Below are 22,280 nucleotides of genomic sequence, written 5' to 3'. Positions count from 1 at the left end.
ATCTTCTTCCGCAAAAATCATGCAGTTTTGTTTTTGTTTTAACCGCTAGGCAGGCTAGAGGGACAAAAGTTACATAATGTAGGCTTCCTTTAATTAAAGCTCCAGTCGTCAAGTCTGGCAGATTGAGTGGATTCAGGAAAATTTTGAATGTTTACAACTCTCATGCCCCTCCCCTACTATCAACGGATACCCTCCCATCCAGTTCATGCTCGTCAGTGCCAGCTCTGGTCAGTGCATGTGCACCAGATTTTCAGTGAACGCCAGGGCTCTCAAGTGTCACGCATTGAGCGTGACAGTCACTCATTTCGGTCTTTTGTCACGCTCTCCCGCCACACATTGTTTTTCTCACGCTGAAAAACGATTTGAAATATATTTAATATGCCGCAGCGCCCAAAACTCTGGCCGCGCCGCTCTCACTGTGGAACCGGCATGAATCAAGCGTGTATCCTCTGGTGTTGTTCGTCGAGCTACACAATAGCCAATCAGAAATTAGCACTATTGTATCTGGGTAAGATTTAACGCAACAACCAATGACAAAAATGTATTCAACCCCCCGTCGGCTGGGTGTCACTCTTACCTGTCTTCAAAACTTGAGAGCCCTGGAACGCGCCCGTCTCATCAGCATCCATCAACACCATGGAGTATTTGGAGGTATGCTGTCCTGACTAATCTACCGATAGATTGCAATTGCTAACATCATTTATACTCTAAATGAGCGTACTTGATTTTCCGCCATCACTCTTCGTTACTGCGCGAACTTCCGCGAACTTCAGGCGTGTGCATGTGATTGTAACGTGCACGAGGGGTGGCGTGTGCCCGATCTGTGATTGACAGTCAGATCTCACACCCCCCTGCGCTGATTGGACATGATGAACCGGGAGCTGTGGATTTTTGCAAAACAAATAACACGCTCCAGGTGGAGTTAGAAGCTCGGGGTTTTTTCTAAAACCACTTTATTTATGATGTTCTGTCAGATTATAGTGTCGATTTCAATGAATATGATCAAAAAAATGTTGCCGACGGCAGCTTTAACACATTTTCTCTGATTGTCTTCAGCTAATAGGCTAATATGATATGAGTTGAGCAACTAGTGAAGACAGGTGATACTGGTTACTTAAAACTTAATAAATAAATCTTGAAAAAATGTGTAATAGGGTAGAAGGAATGAGTGTGGGAGTGTTTTTTGTGTAAAATTGGAAGAAAGATTTTTTTTTTGTTAAGTCAGTAGGTCTGAGCTGAATGAGAGTTTTGAGATCTATGTTCTTTAAAAAAATCTTCTTTAAAAAAAAAAAGCCTTGTCTTAAACACATGCTCCACCAATATGCTCACCTCTTCTATATGCTTTTTGATTAAAACAAATTAAATACAAGTTATAACAAGATTGTAGTGTAGCAAGAGTGTAACCAATTATTGAAAAAAGAAATATATGGCAGGGACTTGATTCTTTCGGCTGTTGATTGTTTAGTTGCACTCAAAAGTGGAGGTAGATGAACGTGAGCTTGGGGTTTAAGCAGGCGAAGTCTGCTGTCGTGTGTCTTATTTATGGAATATGCCACATTGTATAAAATACATCTTTATTTGATTGCATTTGTTGCATACAGCCACCACAGTTTCAAAGACAAAAATACTTCTTTGAATATTACTTATTAATTTACAACGAAGATGCTTGTCTTGATCTGTTGAGTGTAGTGGCCCGTTCAGTAATTCTCTGGAACGATGCTCTTCGGAGAAGGCATTAGAAAGTTCATGAAGACGTCTGCTACACAAGTAGGCAGGTATGAGAGGGGAATCCAGAGAAACTTGGCGTCCCAGCCGGCAGCGTAGCGTGTTCGGGGATAACGTGCTGAAAGAGCGTGCTGCATGCATGACGTCACTTTGGAAAGGTCACTACTGGCCAGAATCCTCATGGAAAAAGCCTGCGACTTTATATCTGGAGGACAAGATTGAGAGAAATGCAAAAAAGCAAAGCATCAGATTCATCAGAATCTTCCCCAAAACGTTTCCATCTATCGAAGATGGCTGATTAATAGACTTGTAGTCGAGACCGCCTAAACCGAGACCAAGACACTACCAAGACCAGATGGTATCGAGACCAAGACAAGACCAAGACCAAGACCAAGACAGACCAAGTCGAGACCAAGACCAAGTCGAGACTAAGACCGAGACCAAGTCGAGACCGGAGGGGAAAAAAACATTAGTGTTGAAGCTAAGCAATAATAACTTGTCAAATGTTGTTTTGCATTTGCCTGCCTATCTCTGCTGATTTCGAAGTCTCCAAATGAATCCATTCTGCAACTTTTAAATACATAATTATATTTTTAAAAACGTAATTATAGGCTTAAGTGCAGGATCCGAAAGTTGGTCGTTTTTGTCGCTATGGTTACACACACACACACACCGTTGGCGGTGCGCTCAAAGTCATCTGTCAGTTGTGCAGTTACCCAAAATCTCCTGAATGAAGTTAAAACCCATCATGTCACTGATATGTGTTTTACTAAATATTAATATATCAAAAACTGTACATGATATGTGTTTTTTAAATCAAGTGATCAAAGTGCTCGTTGCCGCTGCGATCAGTGGCGCGGATACAGTGTTTTCTCGCGTGGCTCGCGTGCACCGCACTGTCTTCACTCGGACGCGCGCTTCAATCCGTTGCGGATATCGTCGTGGATATTGTAGTATTGTATTGCTCAATCCCTGACCACTATGTCGGTCTGAGACAGCGAGACCTAGACAAGACCGAGAGGTCCGAGACCAAGACAAGACCGAGACCAAAGACCGTCAAGGCCGTGACAAGACCGAGACCACGTAAAAGTGGTCTCGAGACCGGTCTCGAGACCAAGACCGGTCTCGAGACATACATCACTACTGATTAACTCATTACATCATGAAAAGTATCAGTATACTTATATATAATAATATACTTAAACAATGGATGTTTTACCCAATGTGTGTGAACTGTATTATTGGAGTATAGAAGTGTTAACTTACCAACATGCTAATGCTAAAAGACAGTTGTGAGTCACGTGTTTTGTTGGATGAGCACAGCTTGTGTTAATGTTTGCGTGAGCTATTCCTTTAACTATGCATCATGATATACATGTCCAAAATATAAAGAACTATAATGAATGAAATCTGCATTGAAATCCCATCTGAAGCACTCACAGTCCTGCAGGTACGAGTCTCCGTAGGCGCTCCTGACCTCTGCTGGCAGGTTATTCCACCGTTTCTTCAGATCATCTTCAATGAGGCTCAAATCTGTTACTTGTGTTTTAAAGAAGCCTGGTTCGATGATACTTACCTTCACTCCAAAGTGCATCATCTCCCTCCTGAAAACAGCGAGATTTTAGATGCAAATCTCAATGAAGTTGAAATAAGGGTATGGGTTAAAAGTTCAGAAAGACTTTCTTATGGTGACTGATGTCAAGTCAAGTCAAGTCATCTTCATTTATACAGCGCTTTTAACAAGATTGTTCCAAAGTGGCTTTACAGTGAAAGTACAGGCTTTACAGTAACAGATTGTTTTGGCTTTAAAGGAACACTCCGACTTTTTGGGACTTTAGCCTATTCACCTTATCCCCCAGAGTTAGATAAGTCCATACATACCTTTTTCATCTCCGTGCGTGCTATAAGTCTGTTTGACGCACCCACCGCTAGCCTAGCTTAGCACAAAGACTGGATGTAAATGGTTGCAGCTAGCATACTAATCCAAATAAGTGACAAAATAACACAAACATTTTCCTATTTACATGTTGTGATTTGTATAGTCACAGAGTGTACAAAAAACAAAGTCACATGAGACACAGACATATTTTAACCGTATAAATACTGGGAACTATATTCTCTGAAGGCGAAGCACTGCTACTTGGGCGGAGTGATAACCGCAGCACCTGAGACGCGCTCTCTGCTCCTCACCACGACGCGTCTCAGGTGCTGCGGTGCTTCGCCTTCAGAGAATATAGTTCCCAGTATTTATACGGTTAAAATATGTCTGTGTCTCATGTGACTTTGTTTTTTGTACACTCTGTGACTATACAAATCACAACATGTAAATAGGAAAATGTTTGTGTTATTTTGTCACTTATTTGGATTAGTATGCTAGCTGCAACCATTTACATCCAGTCTTTGTGCTAAGCTAGGCTAGCGGTGGGTGCGTCAAACTGCGACTTATAGCACGCACGGAGATGAAAAAGGTATGTATGGACTTATCTAGTCTCAGCCTCAGACGTCACGCCCACGGAACGTTGGCTAAACGTCTGATGCATATGGTACACTTAACTGGAAACACTTCAGGAATGTCGAAGTCGTCATCTGATTGGTTGAATTTTATCGGATTTCCGGGGGGTGCGAGTGTCGCGTTTATTTTCGGTCTGCCGGGAAACAAAGCGCAGACGTGTGTTGTGTTTACATGAGTATTTATCAAGATCAGCTAAACGTAGGATTCTCAAAAGTATGCGAGGTTCACGGCGTAGACTCTTTAAGAGATGTCCAGGAGTTTTGTTTGAGGCACTTAGTGGAGACAAAAAGAAATATTTTAGCCTGTTTGCCGACGGGATTTGTGAAGAGTATTATTTTCCAAGCCTGGCCGACCCTTTGTCAGCATTTATAAGGATTCCCAGCAGATCCAACTTTACTAGTTGTGTGTCCCCTCCTATCTATTACATAGCTGTCAACCCTCCCGTTTTTCCGGGTTTCTCGCGTATTTTAGCTCTTTTCCCGCTGTCTTCCCGTTTTATTATTTTCCCGTAAAATATCCCATATTTTTACGCTCTGATTGTGTGAGACGTACATGCTCGGGCAGATTCGGCTTGAAGTCGTTCATCCTCGGATGCGGCGCCGCGCGCGCTGTTACAAAAAAAGCTGTGCACACAGCCAAGCGAAATGGGGTCTTGCCGGTCTTGCGCACCCAACGCGTAATCTTTGCCGCGCTCGTGCGGACGCGTCAAGTATAAACAATTATACTCCGTGTCAGCGCGCGCTTTGATCGGTAAAGGAGCACTGACCTCTCCCTAATCATCTCCAGCAGCCCCCGAAGCACCACGTACCGAATTCCCTCGTAAACTGATATTAGTATTTAAACATTCTCTGATAAAAAATGACACACTTTCTCTAATACACACACACACTGTCTCTTTCTCTCTCACTCATTTGTAGTTATAAACTCTTTAGACTTTTAATGATTAGTGCTTTATTTTTAGTTTGTGGTGGGTAAGAAAAATTCCCTTATTTTGGGGATGGATTCCGGGAAATCTCCCTTATATTCAATGTTCAATGTTGACCGCTATGATCTATTATGGAAGATCAAGTGAAATACCTAACTGTGAAGGGGATATCAGCCGCGTTTGCGGGCAAACATGAAACAACAGACGCTGACATCGCAGCTGGCCGATTCAGTATTGTGTTCGGTTTTCTTCTCCTCCTTTGATTTTCTATGCTGACTGACTTGTTGCACGCCGGTCTGTTGTTGTGGGGACATTTCCACGTGACGCTGAACGAAACGAACTGTAATTGGTTGTTTGACATGTCGGTCAAACGGCCTTATGGGCGGGCCTCGGCCAAAGAAAGCTGCTATGAGTTCCAGACCTTCAGCCGTCAGTCTGAAGGTCTGGCTACGCGAGACTAGGACTTATCTAACTCTGGGGGATAAGGTGAATAGGCTAAAGTCCCAAAAAGTCGGAGTGTTCCTTTTAAGGCAGCTCTAGAATAAAGTTATTTTCCAGTTAAAGTTAGTTTTGATTGATTCGCTTCCGTCGCAACGATCATTAGTCATTAACTTAGCTGACACAGTTTTAACAGAAAACTCTGAAGTTCTCTCTACGCAAACTTTAAAAACGCGAACCTGTGAGAACGCTGATAGCGTGCACATGCGTATTAAGAGTTCATTCTATATTCATTCTATGTGAGTCTCACAAGAACAAATCACCACAGTTGTTGTGGCCAATTAGAAATGAATTTTGTTGGCTGTTTTTAATAAGTCAGATGATTTTATTGGCTTGTTAGCAACATAATATAATATTTGTTTATATTCGTAATTTTTTTTAAATAAACACATAAAATATACTTATTTATATTTGAAAATAAATAAATACATTTAAGCCATGACCTGCAACATCTGTACTTTTGTGGCCACTTAGAAATAGATTTTGTTGACTTTTTTAAAAATAAAATCAGAGGAATTTATTGCCTTGTTAGCAATATAATATATATTTTTTGTAATATATTTTATTAATTTATTTAAAAATTTGTAACTTTTAATATTTCAACTAATTATTATTTAAAAAAAATTAATAAATGCATAAATGTATTTATATTTGAATAAATAAATAAATGTAAAATATGACTTTTGTACGAAATCTGTACTTTTGAAGATCTAACAGTTGCTTGTTGTTTTATATTTATAATACATACAAACTGTATATACATGCATATTTATTTATATCAAAATATTTTTATATTACATACAATATACTTATTTATTTGTATTTGAAAATGAATACATTTATTTAGGCCATGACCTGCAACATCAGTAGGCTATACCTTTTTGTGGCCAATTATACTTAAAAAAAATGAAATCAGATGTACTTATTGTCTTAGTAGCAATATGATATTGTTTATATTTTTGTAGCTTAATACATTTCTTATTTTTTCAAATTTTTAACATTTAAAAGCAAAATCTGTACTTTTGAAGCTCTAACAGTTGTAACAGGCAAATTAGAAATGGATTTTGTTGGCTGTTCTTAATAAAAGCCAGGGAATTTTATTGGCTTGTTAGCAATACAATTTAAAAATAAAATTTAAGCCATGATGACTTGTGAAATCTGTAAATTTAAACTTTTGAATCTCTTAATTGTAAGGACTAAAAAGTATGATAAAGAACAAGTGCAATACATGAATACAAGGTCTTGTTTGCATGTCTCAAAGTTTAGAAGCCTAGACATACCTCAAGCTATCAGAGAACGCCTCCACACCCCATTTAGAGAGACAATATCCTCCCCCAATGAGTGAGAGTCTGCCCAGTATGCTGGCCACGTTCACCACCCGACCCCGGGCCTTCTTCAGCAGAGGAAGAAACTTCAGCGTCACCTCAATGAGGCCGATGAGGTTCACGTCCAGAACCTTCTTAAAGTCCTCCAGCTGCATCCAATCTGTGGGGCCGATGGGGACCGAGATGCCAGCGTTGTTGACTAAACCCCACAGACCTGACACAAGAAAGAAGCGTTGTTTTTTTTTTTAAATCTAGTTTTGCGTAGATGTATAGATTTTATTTTTCAATCTTAATCTCAATCTGACATAAGCCTACTTTGTATTAGCCTACACTCTATAATTGTGCAAGGCAGGGATATATCTCTTTAACCTGTAAATGTATAACCAATAAGATGAAGCAACAAAAAAGTAGTGTAGCCTACTGTACATACCACACAAATTAAGGTCAAAGGTCAGTAAAGTGTGTAAATGTCAGGTGCATTACAGGAAAGTATGTCGTATATAGGCTAATAAATGATGCAGCTTTGGTATGAGAATGGCATTTCGCTGCAGATGCTCCTCCAGGTCAACTAAAAGCTCTTGTCCAAGAGATTTACGAGTCGGTCTGAGGGCTGAGTGGTCGTCAGAGTGCCAGTATCTCGGCTTTATCTCTAGCTGTGCTTGACTCGAGCTGGCACTCTATCTATCCTCCGTCTCACCTCTCTCCCCGGTCTCCGTGCGCACGCGCTCCACCGCGCGCTTGATGCTCGCGCTGTCGGTAACATTGAGCAGAAGCGTGTTCAGTCTGGGGGAGGCCGTCGCGCGCAGGCTGGAGGCACCAGGTTCGGTGAGACACGCGGCGATTACACGAAACCCCCGCTGGTCGAGCTGCCGCGCCACGAGGTTTCCGAAGCCGCTATCGCAGCCCGTCACCAGGACGTGTTTCTCGTGGATGCCGGTGATGCGACCGGAGTCTCTGAAGAACCACCAGACCGCGGCGAAGAGCGCGACAGCGGCCAGCGAAAGCCAGCAGAAGAACACCTGCGGGGGAGATGATGGAGCAACCTGTGCTGAATACACACTCACCTGTCCAACTGTTTATGAGTGCTAACTATGAGGATTTTCAAAATAATTTTTGTGCTGATTTTCATTTTGTTTGACAGGCAACATTTTTACCAATTAGAAATGATTACACTTAGTAGTGTACAAAAATACTGCACTTAGAAATACTGAATCTAGCCAATAATAATATTTTTTAAAGCAAAACATAACTAGAAAAATATATACTAGAGACTTAAAGGTATAGTTCACCCAAAATGAAAAATGTGTCATCTACTCACCCTCATGTTGTTCAAAACCTGTATGAGTTTCTTTCTTCTGTTGAACATGAAGATATGTTAAAGAACGTTGGTAACCATATGTTATTTTTTTTTTACCATGGAAGTCAATGGGTGTTGTTAACTGTTTGATTGCCAACATTCTTTAACATCTTCTTTTGTGTTCAACAGAAGAAAAGAAAATATTACAGGTTTGGAACAACTTGAAGGTGAGTGAGTGATGACAAAATGTTCATTTTTGGGTGAACTATCCCTTTAAGAATGAATTGACACTGAATTTGACACACTCTTTAACCTAAATTAAACACGTATAATCTAAACTGTTTAAAATGCTAAATAAAAACATGTAATTATAGACAAATCATTCAAAAAGCCAATAGGTGGCGTCCCAACTATGTTTTTTTTGCAAATAATTTATTGCAAAAATCATTTATAGCTTTGAACACTGAAATATTCATTAACAAATCATGCACACATTAATCCCTGCTATGTGAAATTAAGACACAAGTTGCGTGATTGTGCTCAGAATAGACTGACGTACCATGACTAGTGCCGTCGTCAATATTTCTTCATGAAAACTAGTAGATCTTTTGTTTCGGCACTCCTGTCCTGATCCCACCGAGCTGAAGAGCTCAAGGGCCGCACACTGACTGCAGGGTCAAAGGTCTCTCTTGAACATGAACGCCTAACTCTATAAACGTCACCAAGGTTGTGCAATAAACTCTGGCCTCGTTTAGCTTCTAAACCTTCAAACTTTGATTTGTGTGTCCATGCTACTGTACCTGTGGTCAGTGTTTGGGGTAATGCATTACAAGTAATTCGAGTTACGTAATCAGATTACTTTCCAAGTAAAGTAACGCAAGTTACTCGTTTTCCCATTTATTGACTGACAGCTCTCCTGTCCCCATGTGGAGAGAAACCAGGAGTAAAGGTGCAGAGGCGTTTGTGTGTGAACATGATGCTTATTGTAGTCCTATGTATTTACTCATCACACTTGCACAAAAACAGTTTCAGTATTCCTCAAAATGAATAAAAACTAATGCAAACTCACAATATTATGCAAACCTGCAAGAATGAAATGTTAAATTACACAAATATACTTTATGTATTTAATCTCACTTTATTAACCAATGTCTTTGCTGCTGACCTTCAGTTCTGTGCTTACATAATCATGTCATTGGTTTCATATTCGCTCAAGGAAGTTTGATTTTGGAGATAATGAGAGGATATCTGCAGTACACTGGGAAAAAGTATAAGACTTTTGAAATGCTGTAAAATTATAAGAATAAATATTCGTTTTGATCTACCAAATCCTTAATGAAAAATCGAAACCAGAAGACAAGTGTTAGAGATTTTAAAATTTTATTTAAATTAAAATATTTGATTTGAATTCAATATTGTAAAAATGTAAATTAGGTATTAATTAATTCAAATATATATTAGTTAACTATATATAGTGTTACATCATGTCTCAGTAGGCTGCATGAGCGTAGCACTGCTGTTTCTGCTTACAGAACTGAAACTTTGGGTTTAACATCAGTTTTTAAGACGAAAGCATCCGAGATGAAGGTCGGCATGTAGGAGAGAGGCAGCCAGAAGAACTTGGCATCCCAGCCTGGAGAATATCTGGTCCGAGGATGGACGGCGGCCACAGCATGTTCCATACAGCTCACCACCTTCATCAGATCTGGATCCAGAATCTTCTCAAACTTCTCCTTAATCACCAGCTTCGCTACAAACACAATTACTAGTTATAACCTTGTGACCTTTATTTGCTATTTGAAACTGGTTATTGGATTTGAACTCACTTTTGTCTATGAAATCACTGCCGTATTCATCCTTCACCTCCTCTGGCAACCTCTTCCATAATCTGTGCATATGACTCTCAAAGATACTGGAGTCAGTAACGGCTGTTTTGAAGAATCCAGGTTCAATGCATAAAACCTTCACTCCAAACGGTGCCATGTTCCTCCTGCAGAACAAAGAAAAACACATTAACACCCGCTTTAACAGACAAGGCTTAAGCTAGTCCGAGACTAAAATGCATGTTTAAGCTGTTTTAACTGAAAGTAACTTGCACTTGCATGGTTGACATATCCTAATATATGTCATTGTTTTGTCTCAAGATGCACACCAGTAATGTTTTTTTTCTAAGGCAAGTTTAAAAAAGCTACTTAAATGAACTAATTATCATAATTAATTTCAGAATGTTTTGTTATGTTTGGACCTTGCATTCATAACATATACAGTATGTTGATTAATCAAAGTGTGCCACAGGCCACACCCACACATTAAATTGGTTTGTATCTGAGAAATGCTTTGAATCTGAATTCTTCTGATCAGTTTTTGTCTCCAGAAGAATCATTCAGTGGTTACGGGACATACTAACCTTAGACTGTCATTAAAAGCTTCTACTCCATACTTAGTAATGCAGTACGCCCCTCCCAGGGTACTAATCCGTCCAAACACACTGGCCACATTGACCACTCTGCCCTTGGCTTTCTTAATGAGCGGTAACACACTCAGAGTAATGGCAACAACCCCGATCAGATTGACATCGATCATTTGTTTAAAGTCCTCAATATCCAACCAGTCATTGGGAGCAGTTGGGAAAGAGACACCAGCGTTGTTGACCACGGCCCACAGACCTGCACACACACACACACACACACACACACACCAAATACAAAATACAACCTTTTTCTTTCATTACAGATTGCTTAATATAAAGCTTTGGTGACAGGAAGAGTCATGTGAAAATCATGTGAAGAAACTACTTGACCAACAACTTCATTGAAGAACACTATGAGAAAACACAGCGTAAGTAGGATCATATTAGAAATATCATTACAAGTTATGCAACAGAACATGAATAATTAATAAAATAAGAAAAATAAAAAGCATTTATTTTGACTACTTAATCCTGATATTTATATTATTATTATTTAAATCAATAAAAAATGTTTTAGGATATTTGGAAAATTCTCATGATTTGTCAATTTGATTTTATAAAGTTTAAACAAAAAATAACAAAAATTGGGATATTTAAGTTTATATATATGTCAAAATTTTGAATTTTGATTTTTTTCCCATTAAATCTTACATTCAAATTCAAATGCATTCTCAGTTGAATTCTGAATTGCACATAGCTTTGGTAATAACATCTAATTATTATGTTTTTTTCCCACAGCTCTCAACAACAACAAAATTTCAAAAGATTTCAGAACTAATAGACGGCAAAGTGTCAGAAAAGCACTATCTCTTTCGGTGACTTACCCTTCTGTCCCACCAGGGTTTTAATGGTGTCAGTGGCTTTTTTAATGCTGTCATTATCAGTGACATCCAAATGCATTGCTGTGAGTTTGTCGGAGCAGGCCTTCTTCAGCTCAACCTCTCCCTTCTCTGTGTAGCAGCCAGCGATGACACGGAAACCCTTTGTGTCCAGGTGTCTGGCCAAGAGATTCCCAAAACCTGTGTCACAGCCTGTGATATACACAAACTTCTCAGATTTGTTGGGAACTCTTCCCAGTTCTCTGAACCACCGATAGACATAGAGCAAGACTATGAGACCAAAAATGTACAGGAACATGTCTGCAAAAGAAAATATATTTTCAATAAGAAAAAAGGAATCACATTTGTGCAACACCGCCAAAATCAATAACATAAAGATGAGTGAGCACGCATTTGGTCAAAGCTCCACTCATAAAGTACATAGTGAACCATTAACTGGCTAATTATTGAATTACACTGCAAAACAGTATGAAGAGCTTGTAGAAGTAAAAGGAAAAGATAATAAAAAATGTAAAATATAGACAAATGGCAGTAAATTATAAATAAAGGAATAATTCTAGGTTTTTCTGTTTCTTTATCTTTTCATATTGGAGAATTGTGCAGATTCGTAAACGAATCGTTCTTTTGATTCGGATCTTGTCAAAGAATCAGTTGAACCGGTTCATACAAGTCGGTTTAAATTCGTTCACGAGTCGTTCTGTATGAAGTCAACAATTCATTGAAGCGTTTATTTCAAGCAAGTCCAATTTGAAATTAGCCAAGAATTGAGTTCGATGTAAGTTCAATCATATATATATATATAAAAAAAAATATATAAAAAAATAAAAAAAAAAGTAGGCATAGGCTATAGCCTAGTTTTAACAATGCACAAAATAATAATGGTTGGTTTTAACCATTATACATTATAAAATGTAAATTATAACTTGGAAAAAAAAGTTTATTCGAGAGATGTAGGCTACATGTACTACAGTGTTGTTTATTGTAAATACAAAAGATTTAGAATCTAAATGACTACTTTTATGAGCGGAATCGTGGCTGAAACAAATTGAACTACATTAAATTACAAGAAATGCAATTAAAAAACAATATCTGCTTAGATTTTCTTTTATTTCTGTAAGTTGATAGCTTCAGTGAAACTGTTGATTTAACGTAACGTAATTTAACGTCTGAAGTAAAAAGAACCGCTCGGGTTGTTTTGAACCTGTTCTGTCAAAATAAACTGTTTAAAAGAACCGATTCCCTGAAATGAGTTAGACTTCACTTCACTAATAAATAAACGATACTGTATTGTTGTTGTATACTTGGAAAGAACAAAAGAAAGAAACAAAGCTAACGTTGTTGCAACATCAACATGTCCTTAGAAAACGCTTGAGGCTGGGCTACTCGAAAATGCCCTGACAGAAATCTTTTGCAAACATCACTAAAAACTGGAATTTTCTCATTTCTTGCAAAACAGTCTACAACCCGCCGGTATAAGCTACTCACCGTTTTCTTATAAGACAGCTTTCTAAGATAACTGTTTCTAGTAGCCTACTGTCAGTTGTCTGTCTAGTGTGGGGATGTGTTTGTTCTTCCTTGCCGCTTGCGCTTTGTATCTGTCAACGGGTAGCTAACTGAAGTAGTCTGCTGCTATTATGTAACACAAGTGTTCCGTGTTGTTCCCGCTGTCATGAAGTCCACACGTGTTTTTTTTAACTCTTGCGCTTCTTTTACTGAACTCTTGCGCGCGCCTCTGGTAGCCTACGTTCTGATCAAGTTCAACATTTGAACCAATTAACTCCAGCAGGGGGCGCTGAATGATCAAGATATCAGAGCAGAGTTTTCTCTTTAGGCACACAATCTCCCTGGAAAGTTTGGAAGATGGTAGAAAATGTCAATTAACTTTATGCACAGCTGCACTACTTCCTCAGTAGTCATAGCAACAATAATCAGACACACCTGGATTAATCAGTGTGTCCAATAATGTAAGACAGGAAATAAAGGAGCTGGCTTAAGTTCAGGAAGTAGTGCAGCTCTGCATAAAGTCAATTGCAGTGGAAAGATCAGGTAAAACTCCAGAGATGAATGTCTCTCATTTCTCTCTAACATTTTTTCTTACAGTTGCAAAGCAGCTTGAAACGATGCTGCTGTTGGTATCGTTTAGATGTCTTTTTCTTCTTCTAAACATACAATAGCCTAATAATAAAGCAAGCCACCTGAGCCAGATTTGCAAAATGGCTTTTGCATGATAGTTCGAAATGATTATTATAAGGGTGACAATAATGACATTAACACCCGCCAACTGCGGCTTGATTTCAGCAGTCACTCCTATAGCCAATTTGGCGGGTTGAATTTTATATTTAGTAAATTTTTTTCAGTTGTAGTCTTTTAAAAAGGCACCTGAAATTATATACTAAGTGCAATGTAGTATTGTCAAAAATATCGATTTTTCGATACATATTGATACTCTCTGAAATATCTGAAACGCAAATAGGCCTACTCATTTTCCACAGAATAGATAAACGATACCAGCTGCGCTTTCTTGCATTCTCATGTGCTGCGTCCCAATTCGCCTACTTATACTACGCCCTAAAAGTATGTACTCTTTTTGTGAAGAAAAAGTACACAGGCCTACTTTTGAGGTGTGTAGCAAACGAGTAGGCAAGCTTTGGGACATACTACTTCGTCATCATTAACGGACAGATCTGTCGCGTGCTGCGTGCATCCTGTCACCGTAAACTGCCCTGTCAATCATCTCGTCACAGTTAAAATCCTCCATTCAATCTAAGTTAATTTCTTACGGTTTCGGAGAGAAATGTTGTAGCACGTTCATCTGCCAGTCGTGGGTCTTTCATGCCGAGACTCTCCTCATGTGTTTGGATTTTGAATATAATAATGCATTTAAAAGTAATGGCTAAACATATCTTTGCAAAAGTTCACAATGCTGCTGCAGATGCAATATAATGTGGACAACATTGAATAAATACATTTTCGTCAGGTTAGATACTGATAATTAATCACTCAGTCAAACCCCTTTATCTAAACCCCTCTACACAACCGTCGGACTCACGTGTCCTCCATGTCTGTAGATTTTGAACACTTTTCACTTGTGTTTGTAGTTCTAACCGAATCCTCGTCCAACGCGCGATGGGTTGTGGCCAATATTAGCCGTTAGTGTGCAACGATCTGCACTTCGGATTCTGACCGGAAATAGTAGACCATCCGGGTCTCTTTGGGACACTCATTTCAACATACTACGATTTGGGACGTAAGGGCCTACTAATTCTATTTTCGAATACTATTAAGGACGGATAGTATGCGAATTGGGACGCAGCATAGATCTCTCCGAGAGCGAGTTACACACAAACCCACCTCTCCTCACTCACTCGTTTCATTTGTCTCGGATTAATAAGGTTGGTGTTACAGGGCTTAAATTTCTGTATGGGATTGTGTATATTGTGCATAATTTTACTCATTCCCACAGATTTTGTGCTCACAACCAGTGCACACACATAAAGCCGTCTCTCGTTCTATATTGAGTTCTTTTTCGCTGCTTATTGCACTTAAACAGTCAAATACACACAAAATAAGGTCAAAATTATGGTCCTGGCGAATATACATGTAAACACAGTCAGTTATGTTTGAAATGAACGTAAACAGTTGAGAAAGAAAACGCATGTGTAACAGTGTAATAATGGATCCGTGTGTCAGGTCTTAAAGTGACAGCAGCCTAATATACCCGCTGCCAAATTATGAGATAATGTTAAAGATTATCTACACTCACCGGCCACTTTATTAGGTACACCTGTCCAACTGCTCGTTAACACTTAATTTCTAAGCAGCCAATCACATGGCGGCAACTCAGTGCATTTAGGCATGTAGACATGGTCAAGACAATCTCCTGCAGTTCAAACCGAGAATCAGTATGGGGAAGAAAGGTGATTTGAGTGACTTTGAACGTGGCATGATTGTTGGTGCCAGAAGGGCTGGTCTGAGTATTTCAGAAACTGCTAATCTACTGGGATTTTCACGCACAACCATCTCTAGGGTTTACAGAGAATGGTCCGAAAAAGAAAAAACATCCAGTGAGCGGCAGTTCTGTGGGCGGAAATGCCTTGTTGATGCCAGAGGTCAGAGGAGAATGGCCAGACTGGTTCGAGCTGATAGAAGGGCAACAGTGACTGAAATAACCACTCGTTACAACCGAGGTATGCAGCAAAGCATTTGTGAAGCCACAACACGCACAACCTTGAGGCGGATGGGCTACAACAGCAGAAGACTCCACCGGGTACCACTCATCTCCACTACAAATAGGAAAAAGAGGCTACAATTTGCAAGAGCTCACCAAAATTGAACAGTTGAAGACTGGAAAAATGTTGCCTGGTCTGATGAGTCTCGATTTCTGTTGAGACATTCAGATGTTAGAGTCAGAATTTGGCGTAAACAGAATGAGAACATGGAACCATCATGCTTTGTTACCACTGTGCAGGCTGGTGGTGGTGGTGTAATGGTGTGGGGGGTGTTTTCCTGGCACACTTTAGGCCCCTTAGTGCCAATTGGGCATCGTTTAAATGCCACGGCCTACCTGAGCATTGTTTCTGACCATGTCCATCCCTTTATGGCCACCATGTACCCATCCTCTGATGGCTACTTCCACCATGTCACAAAGCTCTAATCATTTCAAATTGGTTTCTTGAACATGACAATGAGTTCACTGTACTAAAATGGCCTCCACAGTCACCAGATCTCAACCCAATAGAGCATCTTTGGGATGTGGTGGAACGGGAGATTCGCATCATGGATGTGCAGCCGACAAATCTGCGGCAACTGTGTGATGCCATCATGTCAATATGGACCAAACTCCCTGAGGAATGCTTCCAGCACCTTGTTGAATCTATGCCACGAAGAATTGAGGCAGTTCTGAAGGCAAAAGGGGGTCCAACCCGTTACTAGCATGGGGTACCTAATAAAGTGGCCGGTGAGTGTATATTGCAGTTTTTCCCCATGGTACAAATGTCAAAATTGTGGCCAGTGAAAATGTTGAGTGGCTAGTAACTTTGGAAAACCATTAGCCACAGTGGCTGGTGAGCAAAAAAGTTAATGTCAAGCCTGATTATTATTTTTATTAATGTGTAATGCCTGTAAATGCATCTCTTGCAGCTGAATGAACATCACCTGTAGAGAGACAACACACTCTCCTCTCAACACACCAAGAGGATTGTTCCTTTATTTAAAACTGCAAAAGAAAAGAAAAGAAAAGAAAAGAAAAAAGAGAGCCAGAGATTTAAAAATCAGAAAATACAATCTAGGTCTATACGGGAAAGAAAAAAAAAGTAACACTTTACAATAAGGTTTCTTTTGTTAATAGTTAACTACATAAGTTAACATGACCTAACAATGAACAATACTTTTACAGCATTTATTAATCTTAGTTAATGTTAATTTCAACATTTACAATATATTTTTAAAATCCAATGTTGTAGGCTATCTGTTAACATTAGTTATTGCACTAACTAACATGAACAAACAATGAACAAATGTATTTGTCTTAGCGAACATTACCAAAGATTAATAAATGCTTGTAAAAACAGATTGCTCATTGTCACAGATCTGCACTACATCTCCCATCACACTCCTTGGCTCACACCTGCACGCCATTCCCTATCACTCACACCTGCACCTCATTACTACACTATACACACACTTCACCTCAGCTCATGGTCCGTCTCGATTACACAGTGGACTATTCTCCCGGTCTCCAGCGATCTATCTGACTCCAGTGTCTTCCATTCCTCTGTGTCTCCCTTGAGATCATCCTTTGGACTCGCTCGCTTGCCTGGCTTATGCTACTCCGAGCTATGTCTGAACTTTGTATTTTGAGCACTTCTTGCGTTGCTTTTGCCTCTTCACGATGACTCGCTTGGTGTAGTCCTCAGTTGTAAGTCGCTTTGGATAAAAGCGTCTGCTAAATGACTAAATGTAAAATGTAAATGTAAATACCTGCTCATTTCATCACAGCCCCATTATTGTCAATAAACTCCCTGTTCACCTTCCATCAGTGTCTGCACATTGCGTAACACATTGTTAGTTAATGCATTAATTATGTTAAGGAATGAGACCTTATAGTAAAGTGTAACAGAAATGTATTTTTTTATTTGGAGCTGTTCCAGTCCAGGCTGTTGTTGTAGTATTATCTCCTGTTATAGTATTTATTTATTTATATTTTGAATTAGCTTTTTTTTTACTTTTTTAGTTTGTTTGAAAAATTATAGTTCGCATTTAGTCGCTTTTTTTTCCCAGTTTTAGTTCTTTAACTTAGACTTTTTCAGTTAGTTACCAAGTCAACAACTCATTTGTTTAATTTAAGTTTGAAGTTTTTCCATCTAATATTTATATTATATTTAATTTTAACAATGGTTTTAGTTGATAACAACACAGGTCCTGAGATCAGTTTCTACAGAAGGGGTTTCCTGTGTTTAGGATCGTGTAAACAGCACATTCCCAAACACAGGAAACAACCTCAGACTTCTTTGAAACTGTGTTTTTACAGTGCGCAGGAATCACTTGTGCTATTGTTAATCCTGCAGTTAAAAAAGCTCCAGAGCTGCTGGACACTTCCTATTTAAGGCACATTCAAATGACTCTTTCGGCAGAGGCTGTTATTCAAACAAAGTGAATTAAGCGGTTCATCCCGAAGAGACGACAAGACAAGTGCTGCTTAAAAAGTATAGTTTTTAGATTACTCAGAAAAGTAGGACAATTGGCTACATACATACAGGACTAACAACACAAAAACACCCTGACAGCGGATCAAGTTCTGTGTATGAACAGGTAAATCTCTTGTCAATCTCTTTCTGGGAGTATAACAAACATTACGACTCTAAGAATTTAACCCTTTTCAGGCCAAGGACCCATTAAGACCACAAAAAGAGACGGAGCTGATACATAAAACTGGGTCTTGTATTTAAAACCTGGCTTGTTCTTACATTCAGGATTGTTGAGTGCCATTCAGGATTGAATTGAGAATGCATATCTTAATGACAAGGATTGATACCTGATGTTCAAATGACAATGAAGAGTGGGAGAGTTGCAAGATGCAACTTTATGGCAGATTATTGCAAACAACGACACCAGCTTGTATCACTTTAGCTGTAAAACTGATTAATAAGTGATTTATCACAGGTCAAAAAATACCTTATAGTTATTCACCGCCCGGTCACTGACCTAATTGTAGACACTTTCCCACAAGAGGCTACCTGTGATTTTAACAGCATTTAATTAATTAAAAAAAATAAATTTAATGATTTAAGTCTGTAATATCACATTCCTAATGAAACATAGACCGGTAGCTGTTTACAAAAATATGAAGCCTGTTTTATGGGTTTTATTTCAACCCATTTGTAAGGCTTTAATTAGTTTGCAAAGGGATGCCATATTTGTTTGCTTTACATGATTTCATGGCCTGAAATAAGCTGTTTTTGCTTGTTAGTTAGCATCTTGTGTGATTCATTGGCCACCAGATGTCAATGACGTATCAATTATATTGGTATTTCTCTTTATTGGTTGGGTACGAAAATCAAAATTATTGTTTATAATCCTTTATGATATATTTCAGATATTTTACTTTCAGAGGTTTTGTAATCGTACTGTTTCGATGAGGATTGACTAGGATGTACACCATATTAGCATCAAACATTTGCCCTAAAGGCTCTTAAAATGTCAGTAAAAATAGTAGCCTAGTACTGTATAGTGTTGGGTGTTACTCAATACTAAGTAATATTGTAATTTAATTACTGTAAAGTAAGGGATTACTCTTAATTTTTCTGTAATTTATTTAAAGTTACTTCTGATGTTATTTCATTAAATACTGTATAGACTCAGCTACAGAACAATTCTAAATAAAACAATAGTGGATTTAACATAAAAATGTACATCTTTACAACCTTCTCCCTTAAAATACCTTGGTCTGCTCAATAATAGCAGTTTCATGTCTATCCTTTGGTATTGTTCAACCAGTTGAGGTTGATTTTGGAAGTAATTAGAAATGCAATACTTTTAGAGAGTAATTTGTACTGCGTGTGTGTGTGTTCTGCTCATATCCATGAGGAATACATGATAAATACACAGGGACTAATGAGTTAATTAATAGAACACCAGGTGAATGGAATACATAATCAGACATAATCAGACTGGGTCAAATGACTGGCACAGGCAAAACAGAACCAAAACACGGCATGTTTTAACTGGATTCAGATAGTGGGGATAAGTATGAGATTTGTAATCAGTTATTGATCATTTATATGTTTTTGAGATGACATGTCACCAAATGGGTTGAATGACCGCTAGGCTATTAAACTATCACCATTTATGATCATGATGCATTTATGAATCCAGTCTGAATTAAATTGTAGATAAGGGGGGAAAATATTCAAAATAACTACTGATTATTATTATTATGACACTGGAACTAAATGGTACATTATAGACCTTGTTTTTTTTATATATAGTGGCATGATTCTAACAAAAAAAATCATCACACCTGTCAGGATTTTGTTTTGTTTAGTTGTCTTTTCTTTCCTATTTGTTTGTTTCTTGTGCTTCAGTTCAGTTTAGCCTTGATTGTTTAGTTAGTCTCCTTAGTTACTGATTATGTTCAGCTGTTGATCATTATGTTTATGTAACTCAGCGTATAAGTACTCCGTTTTGTTCTGTTCCTTGTCATTGTCCTTGCGTATGTGTGGTAAATGTGTTTATTCTCTTGTGTAATTCTGTTCGTGGAATAAAGACTATTTATGTGAATTCCTGACTCCTTCGTGTTGGATTCAACCATACGACTGTGACAGAATAACCGACCCTCAAAATGAGTAAAATTGAATGGGACTGTTACCTGCAGAATAGAGGAATAGGTGGTGGAGTTTCTGGATCTCTACAACGAGGCGCACAGGGATGATGAAACCCCTTAAACTTTTTTGGAGTGGAATGGATGACATGACAGATGCTGCTGATGAGGGAGGAGGACTAAAGGAGGCTTTGCGGAGGCTGTGCCTTATGGGTTTGCAGATCCTCCATCTCCTTGGGAGTCATGGAGGACGATGCCATCAACTCCGACTCCCCGAGGCATTCAACACCTTCAGCAGCCATCTCCCTGTCTGCTCCAGACAGGGCTTGTCGTCCCAGCCCGGAGAGTCCTGGACAACAAGAGAAAACCTGCCCCGGACCACAAGTGTGAGCTCTTTGGCTTCGCTTCGGGCTCCTTCACCTCCGGCATGGCTCTGTGAATCAGATCCCTTGGCTAAACCCCAGGCCTCAAGGCCTCAAGGCCCCTTCGGCTCTGCCTTGGCTCTGCGCTCCCTCAGATCCACAGTGATCCGCCATCACTCAGGCTCCACCGGGCTCCCTCGTCCCTCCAGCCACACCTTGGTCTCTCATCATCCTGGTTTTTCTGCAGACTTCTGGACCTCCGGCTGTGCCTCAGTCTTCCTTACATTTCTTCTCCACCGGGTTCCTCCTTCCCTTCGGTTCCACCTTGGTCCTCGCTCCCTCTGGTGTTGCCCCGGCCGTTCTGCCAGGCCCCCGCCTCCGCCATGCTCACCTGAGCCGACGACATCACATCGGCCCTCCAGGCCTATGATGTTACCCTGGGCCATTGTTCTTGGAGTTTCGCTTGGGTCTCCACCTCGTCCTGCTCCAGCCTATTGGCTGGCTCCTCCCTCCGCCAGTTCTGCCGTTGTATTCCCCTCTGCTGGTGTAACCCCTCACCCAGGTCCTATTCACCCCGCTCTGTGCGGGCCTCGAACCGGGGTCCCCGGCGTGGGAATCAGGCGTTCTAATTAGGAGGCTAAAGACTGCAGCCTCTAGCGTCAGTTGCTAGAGCGCATCTTGAGATCAGAGGAGTGAGGTTTACTCGCACAGTAACTACTAGCTGGCCTCCGTTACACTCACCCCCCTAAACCTCACTCCCATCCGGGTCCACGACACCAATGTAACCCCTCACCCAGGTCCTACTCACCCCGCTCTGTGCGGGCCTCAAACCCAGGTCTCCGGCGTGGTCGTCAGTTGCTAGAGCCTCTCTTTAGATCAGGGAATTGAGGTTTTACTCGCATAGCGACTACTATAAGGTCTCCTTTACACTGGCTCCTCCTGTGTTCTGTCCTTCTCCAGCCTCTCCTCGCCCTGCTCCCAAACCCCCTCCCTCTACCGATGGACATGTGCATACGGTGTGAGGAGGAGTACCCAATATTGCAAGCCCAACCTTATATTGTCTTAATAAACCAACAACCCAACGGTCATTCAACCCATTTTATTACTGTTGTCTGTGAGATGGCGTTAATAATCAGCAGTAAATCTCAATGTGATTTGATCAGTAATTCATAAATATGACCAATATCAGGAAAAATCACATTGGCAACTCATTAACACTTTTAACATAACCAGCCAGCCCTCCCCTCCCCTTCCCTCCCCAACACATCCCCATCACTCAAATCTCTGTTTGGAGAACAGACTGTGCACACCTTGACCTTGCCGGGCTGAGATCAGGTATGTCTTATCAGTCTAATAGATAGTGTTGGAGGTGTGACTGACTGCACTGATAGAAGAGCCCCTCTGACATGGGAGAATCGCCACTGAGAGCAGCTCAGCCCAACAGGTATGATCCAGTCCTTCTCGCTTTCTCAATTACAAAAAACAGTTTAAATGATTTGATTGAGCAGT

At 39.8% G+C, this 22,280-nt stretch overlaps 3 protein-coding genes across 4 annotated transcripts in view; 1 reads left to right on the top strand and 2 right to left on the bottom strand.

Annotated features, from left to right (window-relative positions):
- Positions 1–1,628: 1,628 nt before the first annotated feature.
- rdh1 (retinol dehydrogenase 1) lies at positions 1,629–9,105 on the bottom strand. Its single transcript, XM_056271454.1, has 5 exons — positions 8,842–9,105; positions 7,683–8,004; positions 6,941–7,199; positions 3,166–3,329; positions 1,629–1,930 (listed from the first exon to the last, which is right to left on the bottom strand). Exons 1-5 carry the CDS (start codon positions 8,842–8,844, stop codon positions 1,698–1,700), a joined length of 981 nt encoding a protein of 326 aa, XP_056127429.1. The 5' UTR covers positions 8,845–9,105; the 3' UTR covers positions 1,629–1,697.
- A 383-nt stretch (positions 9,106–9,488) lies between these two features.
- Positions 9,489–13,169, bottom strand: dhrs9 (dehydrogenase/reductase (SDR family) member 9). Its single transcript, XM_056271455.1, has 5 exons — positions 13,077–13,169; positions 11,577–11,891; positions 10,690–10,948; positions 10,109–10,272; positions 9,489–10,032 (listed from the first exon to the last, which is right to left on the bottom strand). The coding sequence occupies exons 2-5, from the start codon at positions 11,887–11,889 to the stop codon at positions 9,809–9,811; spliced, it is 960 nt and encodes a 319-aa protein (XP_056127430.1). The 5' UTR covers positions 11,890–11,891; positions 13,077–13,169; the 3' UTR covers positions 9,489–9,808.
- Positions 13,170–22,023: 8,854 nt separating this feature from the next.
- The window catches only part of abcb11a (ATP-binding cassette, sub-family B (MDR/TAP), member 11a), a 28,648-nt gene continuing 28,391 nt past the window's right edge, over positions 22,024–22,280 (top strand). For both annotated transcript variants that reach the window (XM_056271446.1, XM_056271445.1), the window contains exon 1: positions 22,024–22,215. The gene's annotated coding sequence lies outside the window, so the exon portion shown is untranslated. The remainder of the gene's footprint in view (positions 22,216–22,280) is intronic.

Source organism: Rhinichthys klamathensis, unplaced genomic scaffold, assembly GCF_029890125.1.
Source record: "Rhinichthys klamathensis goyatoka isolate OS25496 unplaced genomic scaffold, OSU_Roscu_1.1 h1tg000320l_1, whole genome shotgun sequence".
Lineage (NCBI taxonomy): Eukaryota > Metazoa > Chordata > Actinopteri > Cypriniformes > Leuciscidae > Rhinichthys > Rhinichthys klamathensis.
Note: the sequence above shows the minus strand (reverse complement) of the source record. Positions and strands in the feature narration are given on the sequence as shown.